At 44.9% G+C, this 14,181-nt stretch overlaps 1 protein-coding gene across 1 annotated transcript in view; it reads right to left on the bottom strand.

Annotated features, from left to right (window-relative positions):
- LOC136384641 (ADAMTS-like protein 3) overlaps positions 1–14,181 on the bottom strand; it is a 248,229-nt gene that overhangs the window by 119,555 nt on the left and 114,493 nt on the right. Inside the window, exon 8 of the mRNA XM_066355073.1 lies at positions 7,799–7,873. Within this exon, the coding sequence (XP_066211170.1) occupies positions 7,799–7,873 (75 nt within the window). The remainder of the gene's footprint in view (positions 1–7,798; positions 7,874–14,181) is intronic.

The raw sequence follows: 14,181 nt of genomic DNA, 5'->3' as shown, positions 1-14,181 counted from the left end.
CGGCAAGGCGACCTGGGAGGAAGGGATGATGGCATAACACCCCTCCACTAAAGCAAAGGTTAGTGCTTCTGTTCGTTTTGTTCGCCATTTTGGGTTTAATTTTTTCTTAATTTTTAAATTTATTTATCTATTTATTTTTAAGCGAGAGGAGGGAAGATAGTGAGACAGACTGACAGACTCCTTCATGCGCCCCAACCAGGATCCACCTGGCAGCCCCCATCTAGGGCTGAATCAACTGAGCTATTTTTAGCACCTGAGGCTGTCATGCTTAGGTCAATGAAGCTATCCTCAGCTCCTGTGGCCAATGCTTGAACCAATCAAGCCACTGGCTGCAGGAGAGGAAGAGGGAGAAAAGGGGGAGAGGGAGGGGGAAGAGAAGCAGATGGTCACTTCTCTTTTGTGCCCTGACTGGGAATTGAACCTGGGATGTCCATACTCCGGGCCGATGCTCTATCCACTGAGCCAACTGTTTTTGGTTTTTAAAGTCGAGTCTATTCCATTACTTTCCCAATGTGTCCAAGACCTTGAGTGACAAGGACATGAGAACACAAGGAGCAAAGCCAGTTTTCTACTGCATGTGAGTTACCCAAACCTTCCTCTCCTCCCCAAGACATAGGCTTATTGTCAGAGAGCTTTTCTCCAATTATTTCACAAACTTCCGGGGCTTTCTGGGTCACAGACACTGGGGCAGATACAGGAGGCAGAAGCAGGTGTTCTGACATCAACAGTGCAAAGGGGTCAAAGGTGGGAGAATAAAGACAGGTGAAGAGCTTTGATGAATGTCTACAGACAATTCTGATAATGGGCTTTAACAAAGTCACTGGGAGGAATCTGCAGCGAGGGGCAGGTGTCATTTTTATTGGTGACAAACTTGCTCCTCCTTAGTACCTGTGCTTCTTAAATGGCAGAAGTTTGGCCCTGGCTGGTTGGCTCAATGGTAGAGCGTTGGTCTGGCATGTAGGAGTCCCGGGTTCGCTTCCCGGCCAGGGCACGCAGGAGAAGTGCCCATCTGCTTCTCCACCCCTCCCCCTCTCCTTCCTCTCTGTCTCTCTCTTCCCCTCACGCAGCCAAGGCTCCATCGGAACAAAGTTGGCCCAGGCACTGAGGATGGCTCTGTGGCCTCTGCCTCAGGCGCTAGAAGGGCTCTGGTCGCTACAGAGCGACGCCCCGGATGGGCAGAGCATTGCCCCCTGGTGGGCATGCCAGGTGGATCCCGGTCGGGCGCATGCGGGAGTCTATCTGACTGCCTCCCCGTTTCTGGCTTCGGAAAAATACAAAAAAATACAAAAAAAAAATGGCAGAAGTTTGTCAACATCAATTATGTAGACAATGTGTTGACTTACGGATATGTTGAAGTTTTTATTAATTTCTAGCATGACTGTGTATTTATGGCCACCCCGAGTTGTGAGAGCTGCACACACAAGCCTTTCAGTTCTCTGAGCTTCCGCTGGTCCCCTGGGGTCTGTGCTGGGCAGAAGCCAGTCACTTCCCTACCCTCGATGAAGGGCAGAGAGTGTGAGCCTCCCCTCCTGCTACCCACTCTGACTTCTTTATCCTCCTTATGTTTAATATGGTGGCAATGACTGTGAAGAGCAGGGCTGAGAATGACACAGTGTGTAACCTCAAACGGGTAAAAACAGAATCAGAAATCAAGACCTACTTAAATCCCCAGTTCTCCCCAACTCAAGTCTATATTGATGCCTTTAAATTAGGGGTCTCAAACTCGCGGCCCGCCCACCAATTTTGTGCGGCCCGCAGACTAATCAAACTTCGTGGATTAGTCTGCGGGCCAGTCTGCAGGCCGCGAGTTTGAGACCCCTGCTTTAAATACTGGCATCCACACTAATAAAAGAAATAATGACTAGAAATAGGGTGAGTGCTTCTTTTTTTCTTTTCCAAGTGAGAAAAGGGAAAATAGAGAGACAGACTCCCACTTGTGCCCCGACCAGGATCCACCCGGTAACCCCTGTCTGAGGCTGATGCTCTTTCCATCTGGGTAATGCTTGCAACCAAGATATTTTTAGTGCCTGATTCAGATGCTTCACAGAGCCATACTCAGTGCCCAGGGCCGATGCATTCAAACCAATCAAGCCATAAGTGTGGGAGGAGAAGAGAGAGAGAAAGCGAGAGAGAGAAGGGGAAGGGAGAGGGATGGAGAAGCAGATGGTCACTTCTCCTGTGTGCCCTGACCAGAAATCAAACCCAGGATATCTACACGCTGGACTGACACTCTGCCACTGAGCCAACCAGCCAAGGCTCGATGAATGCTTCTAATTGCTTCTCGTTGAAGGGTTTGCCCTGACAATTCTCAGTCCCAGCTGCTGTCAAAAGGCAAGGTCCTGCTATTCATCCCCAAGGGGTCTCCTTGAATTCTTTTCTTTCTTTTTTTTTTTTTTTTTTTTTTTTACAGGGACAGAGAGAGGGATAGATAGGAACAGACAGACAGGAATAGAGAGAGATGAAAAGCATCAATCATCAGTTTTTCGTTGCGACACCTTAGTTGTTCATTGATTGCTTTCTCATATGTGCCTTGACCGTGGAGCTACAGCAGACTGAGTGACCCCTTGCTCTAGCCAGCAACCTTGGGTCCAACCAAGCTGGTGAGCTTTTTGCTCAAACCAGATGAGCCCAGCTCAAGTTGGCGACCTTGGGGTCTCGAACCTGGGTCCTTCCGCATCCCAGTCCGACACTCTATCCACTGCGCCACCACCTGGTCAGGCCTCCTTGAATTCTGAGAAGGCTACAAAGTGTTGTTAGGTAAATACGTAATGAGAGGTTAGCACAGTTAACTCAGTTACAAATGCATCAAAGTCACAGTTAAAGTTATATTTTGGGGTCTATGCACGCCTATCGGGTACCCGTCTCCTTTACAGTGCCCACGTTTGTATTCCTACATCTCCATATATGGTCATCAGACAAGTCTTAGAGGACAAAAAAAAATCTTCCAACTGACAATGGAAGTTTTCAATTTATAGCATTTTGGCTCCTCAAGTTCATTGCCAGTCAAATATAGTTAATGTTGGAGTTTAGCTACAATGAAATCTCTTTTGCAGGAATCTGTTATTACTTCTATTACAAAGAGGGGCACTATGGAGCTGTGTGCTTGCTGGGGCCAGATCTGGGACTGGACTGGACATTCAGGAATGACACGTGCAGGCAGCACTGAGAGGGACATTCTGTGATTAAATTCCATTCTGCAGCAAAGAGACTGACATGAACGTGCCTGGGTGTTCTCAGCTCTTACTTAATAATGCTGCCTTTTGGAGGGTTGTAGTTAATGCAGATCTTAAAAAAAAAGAAAAATTTATTATGGCAAACTAAGCTGCATTTCAGAAATGCATTTCTGTTAAAAATAAAAATTAAGAAAACAGTTGTATAAATCAGAAAATAAAGCCACATCTATATTTAGACATCCAGAAATGTTAACTAAATCCTTCATAAATGTAGCCAGTGCTATTCATCAGCAGAGGATAACTTTCAGGAACATTTCTAGTGTCAACAGAGACTGCTCAGAAAGGAGAGTGCCCCAAACTGCAGATCTGTCACTTCTGAAGAAATGGAAACATTTTTAAGCCCTGTTCTTGGAACAGTGCCGATTCTGAGTGTAAACTTGTCCTTCAAATGCCTGAACATATACCCATGTAAATGAACGTTTTGCCTCAAAGTAGTCACTGCTAATTATTATTTTTTTACTTCTACTTATTCCGTTGACTATCTGTTTACTCTGTTTTTTTTTTAGAATTTATAAAACTATTTTTGGAGCTGAGTTTTTGGGAACTGCCTTTCATATCGTGTGGAAAATCAGGCCTCGCCACTGCCCGTTTTATTTTTTGTTTTGTTAAAACATCATTTTGGTGTGGTATAAAATTCACATGCTGTCAAACCCACACATTTTAAATGTAGTTTATAATTTCAGTGTATTCATAAAGTTGTGAAACCATCATCACCCTCTAAGTTTAGAACATTTATATCACCCCAAAAAGAAACCCCATACCCACGAGCAGTCATTTCTCTCATCCCCCCCCTCCCCAAGACCATCCCCCCCAGCCCAGAGCAGCCCCCAATCTGCTTTCCATTTCCACAGGTTTGCCCACTTTGGACATTTTCCATTCATGGAATCACATAATCCTTTTGCAACTGCCCTCCTTCCGGCAGTACAATGTTTTCAAACACACAGCGCTATTCTTTGTTACAGCCAAATAATACTCCATGCCTGCCTCATTGTACTTACCCACTCATCAGCTTATGGATGCTTGGGTGGTTTTACTTCATGGCTGTTAGGAAGGAGGCCGCTGGGAACGTTCAGCCCTGCATATTTTTTTTAATCCAAAATGGTATTTTACAACATGAACATGCAAATGATTTCCAACGTGGGAATCTGAACCATTCTAGCCTGTTCTCAAAAATCAAATTGGCTTTGATAAGGATGAAGATTTGCTCTCAATCCAGAGCTATGGGCTTTAAGCCAATGACAAGAAGGAAGTTTAAAAAGTGTATAGGATGGCCCTGGCCAGTTGGCTCAGTGGTAGAGTGTCAGCCTGGCATGTTGATATCTCGGGTTCGATTCCCAGTCAGGGCACAAAGGAGAAGCAACCATCTGCTTCTCCCCTCCTCCCCCTCCTCTCTCTCTACCTCTTCTCCTCTTGGCAGCCACGGCTCAATTGATTCGAATGTGTTGGCCCTGGGTACTGAGGCTGGCTCTGTGGAGCCTTCACCTCAGAAGCTAAAAATAGCTCGGTTGTGAGCACTGGCCAGACAGGAGTTGCCGGGTGCATCCTCACTGGGGCACATGTAGGAATCTATTTCCCCTCTTCTCACTTAAATTAAAAAAAAAAAAATGTATGGTGATTTGTTGGGGACCGAAAAATCAACAGGGTTTTTAGAGTTTGGATTTCTAGGGGACAGAGGTGTGGGAACTGGCTTAAGCTGACAGTCTGCCCAACCCCCCACCTCGCTTACACAAAGCTGAGTCTTTCCCCCACACCTCCCTGTGTTGGCTCATCCTACCTCCCATGTTCCCCGGGGGGCACTGAAGGCAAGTTTCTTCTTTGTGTCAAGTTAGGATGTTAATGTACGGTGGGGGGTGGGGGTTTTCTGCACTTGGTAGAGTCCTTGGGTTGCCTTGGAAACGGTATCAGAAAAGATATTATTGATTTGCTAATGTCCCACTTTACCCTAAAAATAAAGGACGATTGGGTTTTTGTCGGCGGCCATGTTTTCTGCTAGGGCGGTCTGTTTACTCAGCAGTAATTGCAGAGCCCTCCAGACCCCATCTTTTATTTTTTAATTTTTAAGTGTATTTTTCTCAATTCCGCACCGTTCTCACTTGGGACCTGAAAATAGGAGCCGCACAGGTTCGCGGCAGTGATTACCAGGGGGAAGGGGGGTGGGGCAGGTAGAAGAGGGTAAAGGAGGGATAAAGAGCGATGGAAGGAGACTTGGCTACGGGTGATTAACACGTAATACAATACACAGATGACGTGTTATAGAATTGTGCACTTGAAACCAATGTCCCTCCAATACATTCAGTAAAACTATGTACTGTGTGAATGTTGTCCCCGTAAGGTCAGTGGATGATGGGAAAGGTCAGACCCGTGAACTTTGGCTGGGACCGCCCACAACCAAGCGCGCCAAAAGAGGCTTCACAGGAACCGTTTGGAAAAAAGCGACGGTCTACCAGCCAGTGAGATTTCACCACGTCATATTAGCTCGACTTCCCTAGAGGGACCCCTTTAAATATCTCCCACGCAGTTTAATCCTTGCAACTTCCCTGGCCTCCATCTTACCTCGGGGCCAGGGAACCTTGCCGGGTGGGATGCGCTGTGCTTAATAAAGCCTTTAGTTCTTCCACACTTCGTGGCTCCGAGCCTCGAGCCTCGTTCCTTCCTTCTTGGCGGGGAAAAATACCTTACAGTCCCCACAACCACTTTACATGTAAGAACCTCAAGTGGCAATGTAACACTTGTACCTTTTCCAATCAAGGTTTATTAAAAAAAAACAAAACCAAACAGACAAACAAAAACCAGTTTCGATGCTTTTCATTAAAGAGAAAGCCCTGGGGGAAGTGACTGTGATAAGGCTGTAAACATTTTCACATTTTACTTTAAAAAAATCAGCACACTCTCTCGGTCATCATTCATATAACAAACTTAACAGTAAATAAAGGCTTTCTAACAGCTGCTCACCTCACTGTCACTTTCTTACTTTAAACCAGAATGTACTATCTAATTTCTTTTACCAGACTTTAATCTCTATTATTAGTGACCTTAAACATTTTTGTTTAAACATTTTGATGTAAACTTTTCTCAAAGGACATTTCTGGTTGGAATATTAGTTCTGGAACCAAAATACACACACACACACACAGAGTTAAACGCTACCAAAAATTCAAGATGCTTCTGGCCCTGAGAACTTTGGGGGAAGGGGAGGAGGCAAAATACGTAGCACTTTGTTCAAGTGGACCTTGATTTGTGTGACTTTAAAACAGTTACAGTGTTTTGTAGTTTTTATAAGAAGAGACAGCTGAACACAGTGAGCTTCCTCAGGGCCAGGAGACAAGTCATGGCTGAGGCCTATTTTTCCTTTGAAAAGGCTAAGAAAGTCCAGCCTGTGGCCACAGGAAGACCTCAGGAGAGGAGACAAACTGGCATTTTCCGTTCCTTTAGGTCCCAAGACACCAGAGGAACTACGGAGGAGATGCCACCTGACTTTGGCCAAAGAAATGCTACAAGTCAATGCAACCCCATCCTGATCCAAGCTCTCGGCATCCTGGGAAACCAGCGTTTACGTTCAACGCTCCTCCCCACCCCGGAAATCCTGACATCCCAGCGAGAAAGTTAACCCTCATCTGCGATATTCACTGACATGATTTACGTTTTATTTTTTGCTCCAAGCTGCTGAAACTCTCAGAAGACTCTTGAGTTCTAGTTCACTCTCTACATAAAAAATAGCGTTCGGGGCCCTGGCCAGGTGGCTCAGTGGATAAAGCATCACACCAGTGTTTCAGAGGTAACAAGTTCAAACCCTAGGGAAGGCACAGAGAAGCAGCAACCAATGAGTGCACAACTAAATGGAAGAAGTAAGTGAAATGAGCTGATGCTTCTCTCTGTCTCTCAAATCAATGGAAAAAACTAAAACTAAAAAAAAAAAAAAAAAGCTTATTTTACATACAACAATTTCCTCTTCCCTGAAGGATTAATCCCAAACTGGTATACTCCCCCTACTGGGGTATAAGAACAAAAAAATTTTGGGTTTTTAAAATTTATTTATTTATTTATTTATTTATTTTATATATATATATATATATATATATATATATATATACACACACACACACATATATATATATATATATATTTTTTTTTTTACAGAGACAGAGAGTGAGTCAGAGAGAGGGATAGACAGGAATGGAGAGAGATGAGAAGCATCAATCATTAGTTTTTCATTGCGTGTTGCAACACCTTAGTTGTTCATCGACTGCCCTCTCATATGTGCTTGACCGCAGGCCTTCAGCAGACCGAGTAACCCCTTGCTGGAGCCAGCAACCTGGGGTTCAAGCTGGTGGGATTCGAACCTGGGTCCTCTGCATCCCAGTCTGACACTCTATCCACTGCGCCACCGCTGGTCAGGTAAATTTTTGGTTTTTTAGATCATTTCCTGAACGAAATAGACTATTTCAAAGTCAAAATCCTTGAAATGTTGGTCCACACACCCATTAGCACAAAGAAAGATATATATATATTTTTTGCTAAATAAATTTTCAGGAAGTAAAATAAAGTTAAGACCAAATCCTACTTACAGAGATGTGCAGGTCCCTTCACGGTAATCCTTACACTTCGGCTTCCCAGAGGAACGGCGATCACGCTCTCTTCCCCTAGGAAAGAGCACAGGACAAATGTCGCCAAACTTGTGCACCAACAGCCCACGAAATACACATGTTGATCAAAACTGGGGGGCCTGTGTGAAGCACTCTTAACTCTCTGTCACTTCCATCATCCACAATCCAAAAGTCTTTGGAAAGTACCTACTATGCATAAGGCACACTAATGTTACTCACATCATTTCAATTAAATACATACTTTAAAATAACATTATAGAAAAGTTTGGAAATGTTCTGCCAGGTAGAGGGTACAGAATCTTCAGTTGCTCACAATATCATCTTTAGAAAGAAATGCATATAGTGCCCTGGCCAGTTAGCTCCATTGGTTGGAGCATCGTCCCAAAGTGCAGAGGTTGCCGGTTCGATTCCCAGTCAAGGCACTGATGCAGGAACAGATTGATGTTTCTGTCTTCCTTTTCCTCTCTCCCTTCCTTTCTAAAATCAATATAAGAAACATTTAAAAATAAAAGAAATAAAGAAATGCACATAGTGGAGACAGTTGGGCAAGGCTAGGAACGGGAACCACCTCTTCCTTAGGTTATGGGACAAGCAAGCTATACCGCACAGTTTTAAATGTCTTTTCCTCCTAACCCACCCTTCCCTTTTGTTTCCATCACTATCCAGAAAATGTTGAACATCTGTGGAAGTCTCTGTGATACCTGAACAGGACAGCACCTCCCAGAATCACCTGAAGAAACACCGTTAAAACACGGGTTCCTGCCCTGGCTGGATAGCTCAGTTGGTTAGAGCATTGTCCCAAAGCAGAGGTTGCCGGTTCAACCTTCGGTCACTACACATACAGGCACAGATGTTCCTGTCTCCCTGCCTCTCTCCTGCTCTCTCCCTTTCTCTCTCTAAAATCAATAAAATAAACATTCAACAAAACCCCACAGATTCCTGCACCACCCTCATAAATCCCGACCAGGGTGGAGCCCAGGAAGCTGCCATCTCCAGACTCCTGCGTGATGCAGGTGCAGCGCATTAGTGACCACGTTTTGAGCGTTCCTGACACAGGGCATTGTGGGGGAACACTCCAGCTCATCAGGACTGGAAGGGAGGACTGTGCCACAATGATGCACCTGTCAGTGTCTCTTCGCATTCTGCAGGAACCGGCATAGTCCTAGCTCTGACAGGGAGTGCGTGAGAGCCCTGGTGTTTAAGGACGGAGGGGCCGGGGCACTAAATCAGGGGTCCCCAAACTACGGCCCGCGGGCCACATGCAGCCCCCTGAGGCCATTTATTCGGCCCCCGCCACACTTCCGGAAGGGGCACCTCTTTTATTGGTGGTCAGTGAGAGGAGCATAGTTCCCATTGAAATACTGGTCAGTTTGTTGATTTAAATTTACTTGTTCTTTATTTTAAATATTGTATTTGTTCCCGTTTTGTTTTTTTACTTTAAAATAAGATATGTGCAGTGTGAAAAGGGATTTGTTCATAGTTTTTTTTATAGTCCGGCCCTCCAATGGTCTGAGGGACAGTGAACTGGCCCCCTGTGTAAAAAGTTTGGGGACCCCTGCACTAAATGCTCCACAGATGAGGGCTTACGAGTGTTTTTTCAGGGAAGCAGTAACAAGACTGTTGATGGGCTTTGTAAAGGCCCCGTCAGTCAAGCGGTAGGCATAGGAGGAGGCGGTGGTCTGAGAAACAGATGACGATGACCGAGTAGAGACAGGAAATGTCAAGTTTTCCTTACTTGTCCGTAGGGGTGGGTGAGAGAGCAGGAGGCAGCTAGGGGTGTGGCTAGACATAGTTCAAAAGACATATATGCACACGAGCACACATCTACACACACACACACATACAGGCGCACACACATAACATAAACGCGCGCGCACGCACACGTTTTTAAAATTATACTCTTAGTTAATATGGAAGAGATGTGGTCATGTTTCTCCCTGATTGAAGGAGAGGGGGAAAAGGAGGAGGTGAGAGAGAGGGGATGATGAGTGGGGTGAGACCTCTGAGGAAGCGGAGGGGGCGGAACCCACAACACAGATGGAGGGATTAACCAGCCATGGACAGAAAGGAGACACTTGCGCTCTGGATCAGGAGGAAGCACAGGCCAGGTGCGTGCAGCTGTTCGGTGAGGCCTCTTCTGGTGGTTTCTGTTTTCCTGAGGTTTTTTGGTTTTGTTTTGTTTTTTGCAATCTTCTTTGGAGTCTAGTATAGAATCAGTTTTTGTATATGGTTCATGAATGCTTGAAAAGACAGTCTATACCCTCAAAATGCAACGTTCAACATATACCTGTTAATGTAGTGTTAATATGTTGTAATTTGTACTGATTTTTGAGTGTGTTATAATCTCATAGTAATTTTACTTCTTTCAATTTCTTCTTATGTAACTATAGGACCTTTTTTCTTTATATATTCTGATGTAAATTTTTAGGACTTTATTAATGCATATAAAGAACTCATCTTTGTTATGTTTTTTTCTGAAATGTAGTTAATTAGTTCTTCTGTAAATATTGCTGCCATGCTTTGTCTTGTTGGTTAGAACGGGCGGCTTTTCAATTGAGACAAATGGCCTCCCTGGTAAAGTCCCCTTCAGTTTGGAGCCAGGCCCAGAGCTGGAGACCAGGACAGAGGGAGATATCAATGGTGAACACAGTTGGAGCGTCTATGCTTCACAACTGCTTATGTCACAAGTTTGCAGGTGGAGCAGCCACGCTGGCCCGAGTCTGAGGCTGCTTGTAAATACTATGGCTTTTGATGGTATAAAAAAAACCAATGGGGAGAAGGTTTCTTTTCTACCCCATCCTATAATGTTAATTACAGTAGGTCCATGTCTGGGAACACCCAGATTTAGTGGTGGTGGTGGTGCTGTTGATGGTGATGGTGGTCATTATGGTGGTTACGGTAGTGACAGTGGTCATCGTGGTGGTAACAATGGTAGTGCTGGTAGTAATTGGTTCTTGATGAACACTCATTATTTGGAACTCTTCCAAAATGTTTTAATTGAAATTTGGGGTAAGAGATCCTTGGATACCATTAACCACTGTGCAAACTTCCAGGGTTCCATCTCCATACTCTTTAAAGTCATTTGCATAATTTCACAGGGTACTCATGATGGGTGATATGGAATGGTGGTTAAGATCACAGACTCTGCAGCCAGACAACCTGGGCTGGGATATCAGCTCTGCCACTTAAAATTGCTGTGTGACCACGGGCACATTTCTTAGCTTCTCTGTGCCTCTTATATCTATAGTCAAATAAGGATAACAAGAATATTTGTTCCAAGGGTTGTTGAGAGAGTCTAATGAGGTCTTGATAAATTTAAGTTATTAAAACCATGCTGAGTACTTAATATGCCCCCAGGGAAGGTTCTAAGTAATTCAAGATAAATACCTCATTCAGTCTAATAAAAACCTATTTCTTCAATGACAAGAACTGAAGTTCTGCACGTTTAAGTGACTTGCTGAAGATCAGAGAGTTCCAAATCAGTAGCGCTGGGGTCGGAACCAAACATGACACTCAACCCTTTGACTGGGAGGCCAACTTTTAATTGTATTAACCCAGACTTGTATGTTTGTTACAGACGTTCACGGCATGGGTTTCATGTGTCCAATTCTGCAATCACAAGGCTGACCGAAGGTCCCATTAAGTTTGCTTCCATTCACGTCCCTCTCACGCAGAAATGCTCAAGTCCACCTGGGCCGTCATACTTTTTCTATGTCTCATTTCCTACCGCAGATCACAGCTTTGCTAAGTAGCAAGATGTACAGGAAATAAATTGTCCACACGATATTAACTAATCAATAAACATTAGTTTCAGCCCAGAAGGACTGGAATTTATATCAGATCATTTATTTTCCCTATAAAGTCCAACCAGAACTCTCCAGACCTAAAGAGATCTGTGCCCTGGTGATAAAGAAAAGAGATGTTCTTCTAGTTACTCGCGCTTTGACAGTTTCATTCTCACCATTTTTAAAGTAAATTTACTGGGGTAACATTAGTTTTATTTCTGATTTTTGGGTTTTTTTAAATTTTTTAAAAATGTGGTTGGTGGGTTTCTTTTGCTGAATATAACCTCCTCTTAAGCAGTCTTACATGTTATTTTTCTTGACACTGCATTTATTTTCTCCTGCTATTTGGGTTCACACACACACACACACACACACTCCGCATTTCCAAGGAGTAGAGGAGTTTTTAGAAAAGAAAGCAAGGTATCTGAATAAGTGCTATGGCTAATAATAATAATAATAATAATAATAACCCTATGGAAACATTGTAAATAATACTTATTTTCCTTTAAAATGAGAGAATGGGTGTGAAAGCACTTTGTAAACTGGGAAACAATGGTATCTGTTCATGCCCTCACACCCCCACAGCCACTGGTCCTACTTGAGTTAAAGCAGGTTAGCTTGTGTGGCATTGTGCAGAACAGGGACGGGGAAGAAAGGTTGGGGAGTCAAGTTTGTCTCAAGTTCATCTGTTGCTCCATTCGGACAGAAGGCAACTGTGGAAGGGAAGAGAGGGGAAGTAAATATGGGACCACACTAACTGTACACCCAGAGGGTTGTCTATATGCCACCTTTTGCAAATTGAGGTGGGACACATGAAGTATGCCAATGAGCAAAGATAGGAGAGTAAAAACCAAAAATTAATCTTTTTTAAAAAATAGAGCAGGCCCTGCCAAGTTGGCTCAGCAGCAGAACATCAACCTGGCATGTGGAAGTCCCAGGTTCAATTTCGCGGTCTGGGCACACAGAAGAGGCAACCATCTGCTACTCCTTCCCCTTTCCCCCTTCCTTTCTCTCTCTCTCTCTCCTCCTCCTCCTCCTCCTCCTGCAGCCATGGCTTGATTGATTCGAGCAAGTTGGCCCCCAGTGCAGAGGATGTCTCCATGGAGCCTCCACCTCAGGTGCTAAAAATACCTCAGTTGCAAGCATGGCCCCAGATGGGCAGAGCATCGGCCTGAGATGGGGGTTGCTGAATGGATCCTGGGCAGGGCGCATGCGGGAATCTGTCTCTGTATCTTCCCCATTCTCACTTAAGAAAAAAAAAGTAGAGCAGAAACATGGCAGGATTTGAGTTGGCTGCAAGCTAAAGACATTCTCCTACCAGCTCCTACCCTGCGATGACATCCCCCCATCCTTCCCAGAGCAGCATCAGCACATCTACTGTTGTCAAATCTGCACATGAGTGTCCTCAGCCCTTCTGTCTGCAGAAACATCTGCTCCTACCCTGGAGGTATATGCGTGTGCAGCCTGAAGATGCCTTTACCACAGAAGAGCATAGTCAAGGCAGGGTGCCCAGGAACACATGCTTCCGTGCCCAATGCCAGGATGAGTTTCTGGACAGCACGCAGTAGAGGGGACTGTGTTACACACAGCCTTCTACTCACCACATTCTGCCCAGTTATTCCCCAGCACTGTGATGCAGTTCCTCGTACTGGCCCTTCATATCAGGAATCGAGAGGCCAGTGAGGATTAAATGATCACTTGCCTTCTGACTCTGTCGTAGATTGTGTGGGTTCAGAATGTCACACCAAAATAGGCCACTTTGGCATACTGAATATTTTGACTTAAAGGAACTTCAGAAACAGTCACGGAAAGAAGTACCCTCAGATCCTTCTTGTCCCTCTGAAAGGAGGCACATCTCCCATGGGACAGAAACCCTTCCCATGGGAGGGAGGGTACTGGAAGGTGTCACTATCATCAGACACAGAATTTAGGGCCAAGAAGGCTGTATAAACAAACTGAGTTACTTCTTCAGCATCTTACTACTCCAAGCCTAGTCTCCTTTGTCTTGTCAATTCTTTTTTTTTTTTTTTTTTTTGTATTTTTCTGAAGCTGGAAACGGGGAGAGACAGTCAGACAGACTCCCGCATGCACCCGACCGGGATCCACCCAGCACGCCCACCAGGGGGCGACGCTCTGCCCATCAGGGGGCAATGCTCTGCCCCTCCAGGGCGTCGCTCTGTCGAGACCAGAGCCACTCTAGCACCTGGGGCAGAGGCCAAGGAGCCATCCCCAGCGCCCGGGCCATCTTTTGCTCCAGTGGAGCCTCGGCTGCGGGAGGGGAAGAGAGAGACAGAGAGGAAGGAGAGGGGGAGGGGTGGAGAAGCAGATGGGCACTTCTCCTGTGTGCCCTGGCTGGGAATCGAACCCGGACTCCTGCACACCAGGCCGATGCTCTACCACTGAGCCAACCGGCCAGGGCCTGTCTTGTCAATTCTTTACCAATTCAGCTTTTGTTGGTTTTTCTCTAAAAGTGTCCTCCTTTGACTACTTTCTTTTTTTTTTTTTTTAATTTTTTTTATTATTTATTCTTTTTTTTTTTTTAGAGAGGGCAAGAGAGAG

Source organism: Saccopteryx leptura, chromosome 13 (genome assembly GCF_036850995.1).
Source record: "Saccopteryx leptura isolate mSacLep1 chromosome 13, mSacLep1_pri_phased_curated, whole genome shotgun sequence".
NCBI lineage: Eukaryota > Metazoa > Chordata > Mammalia > Chiroptera > Emballonuridae > Saccopteryx > Saccopteryx leptura.
Note: the sequence above shows the minus strand (reverse complement) of the source record. Positions and strands in the feature narration are given on the sequence as shown.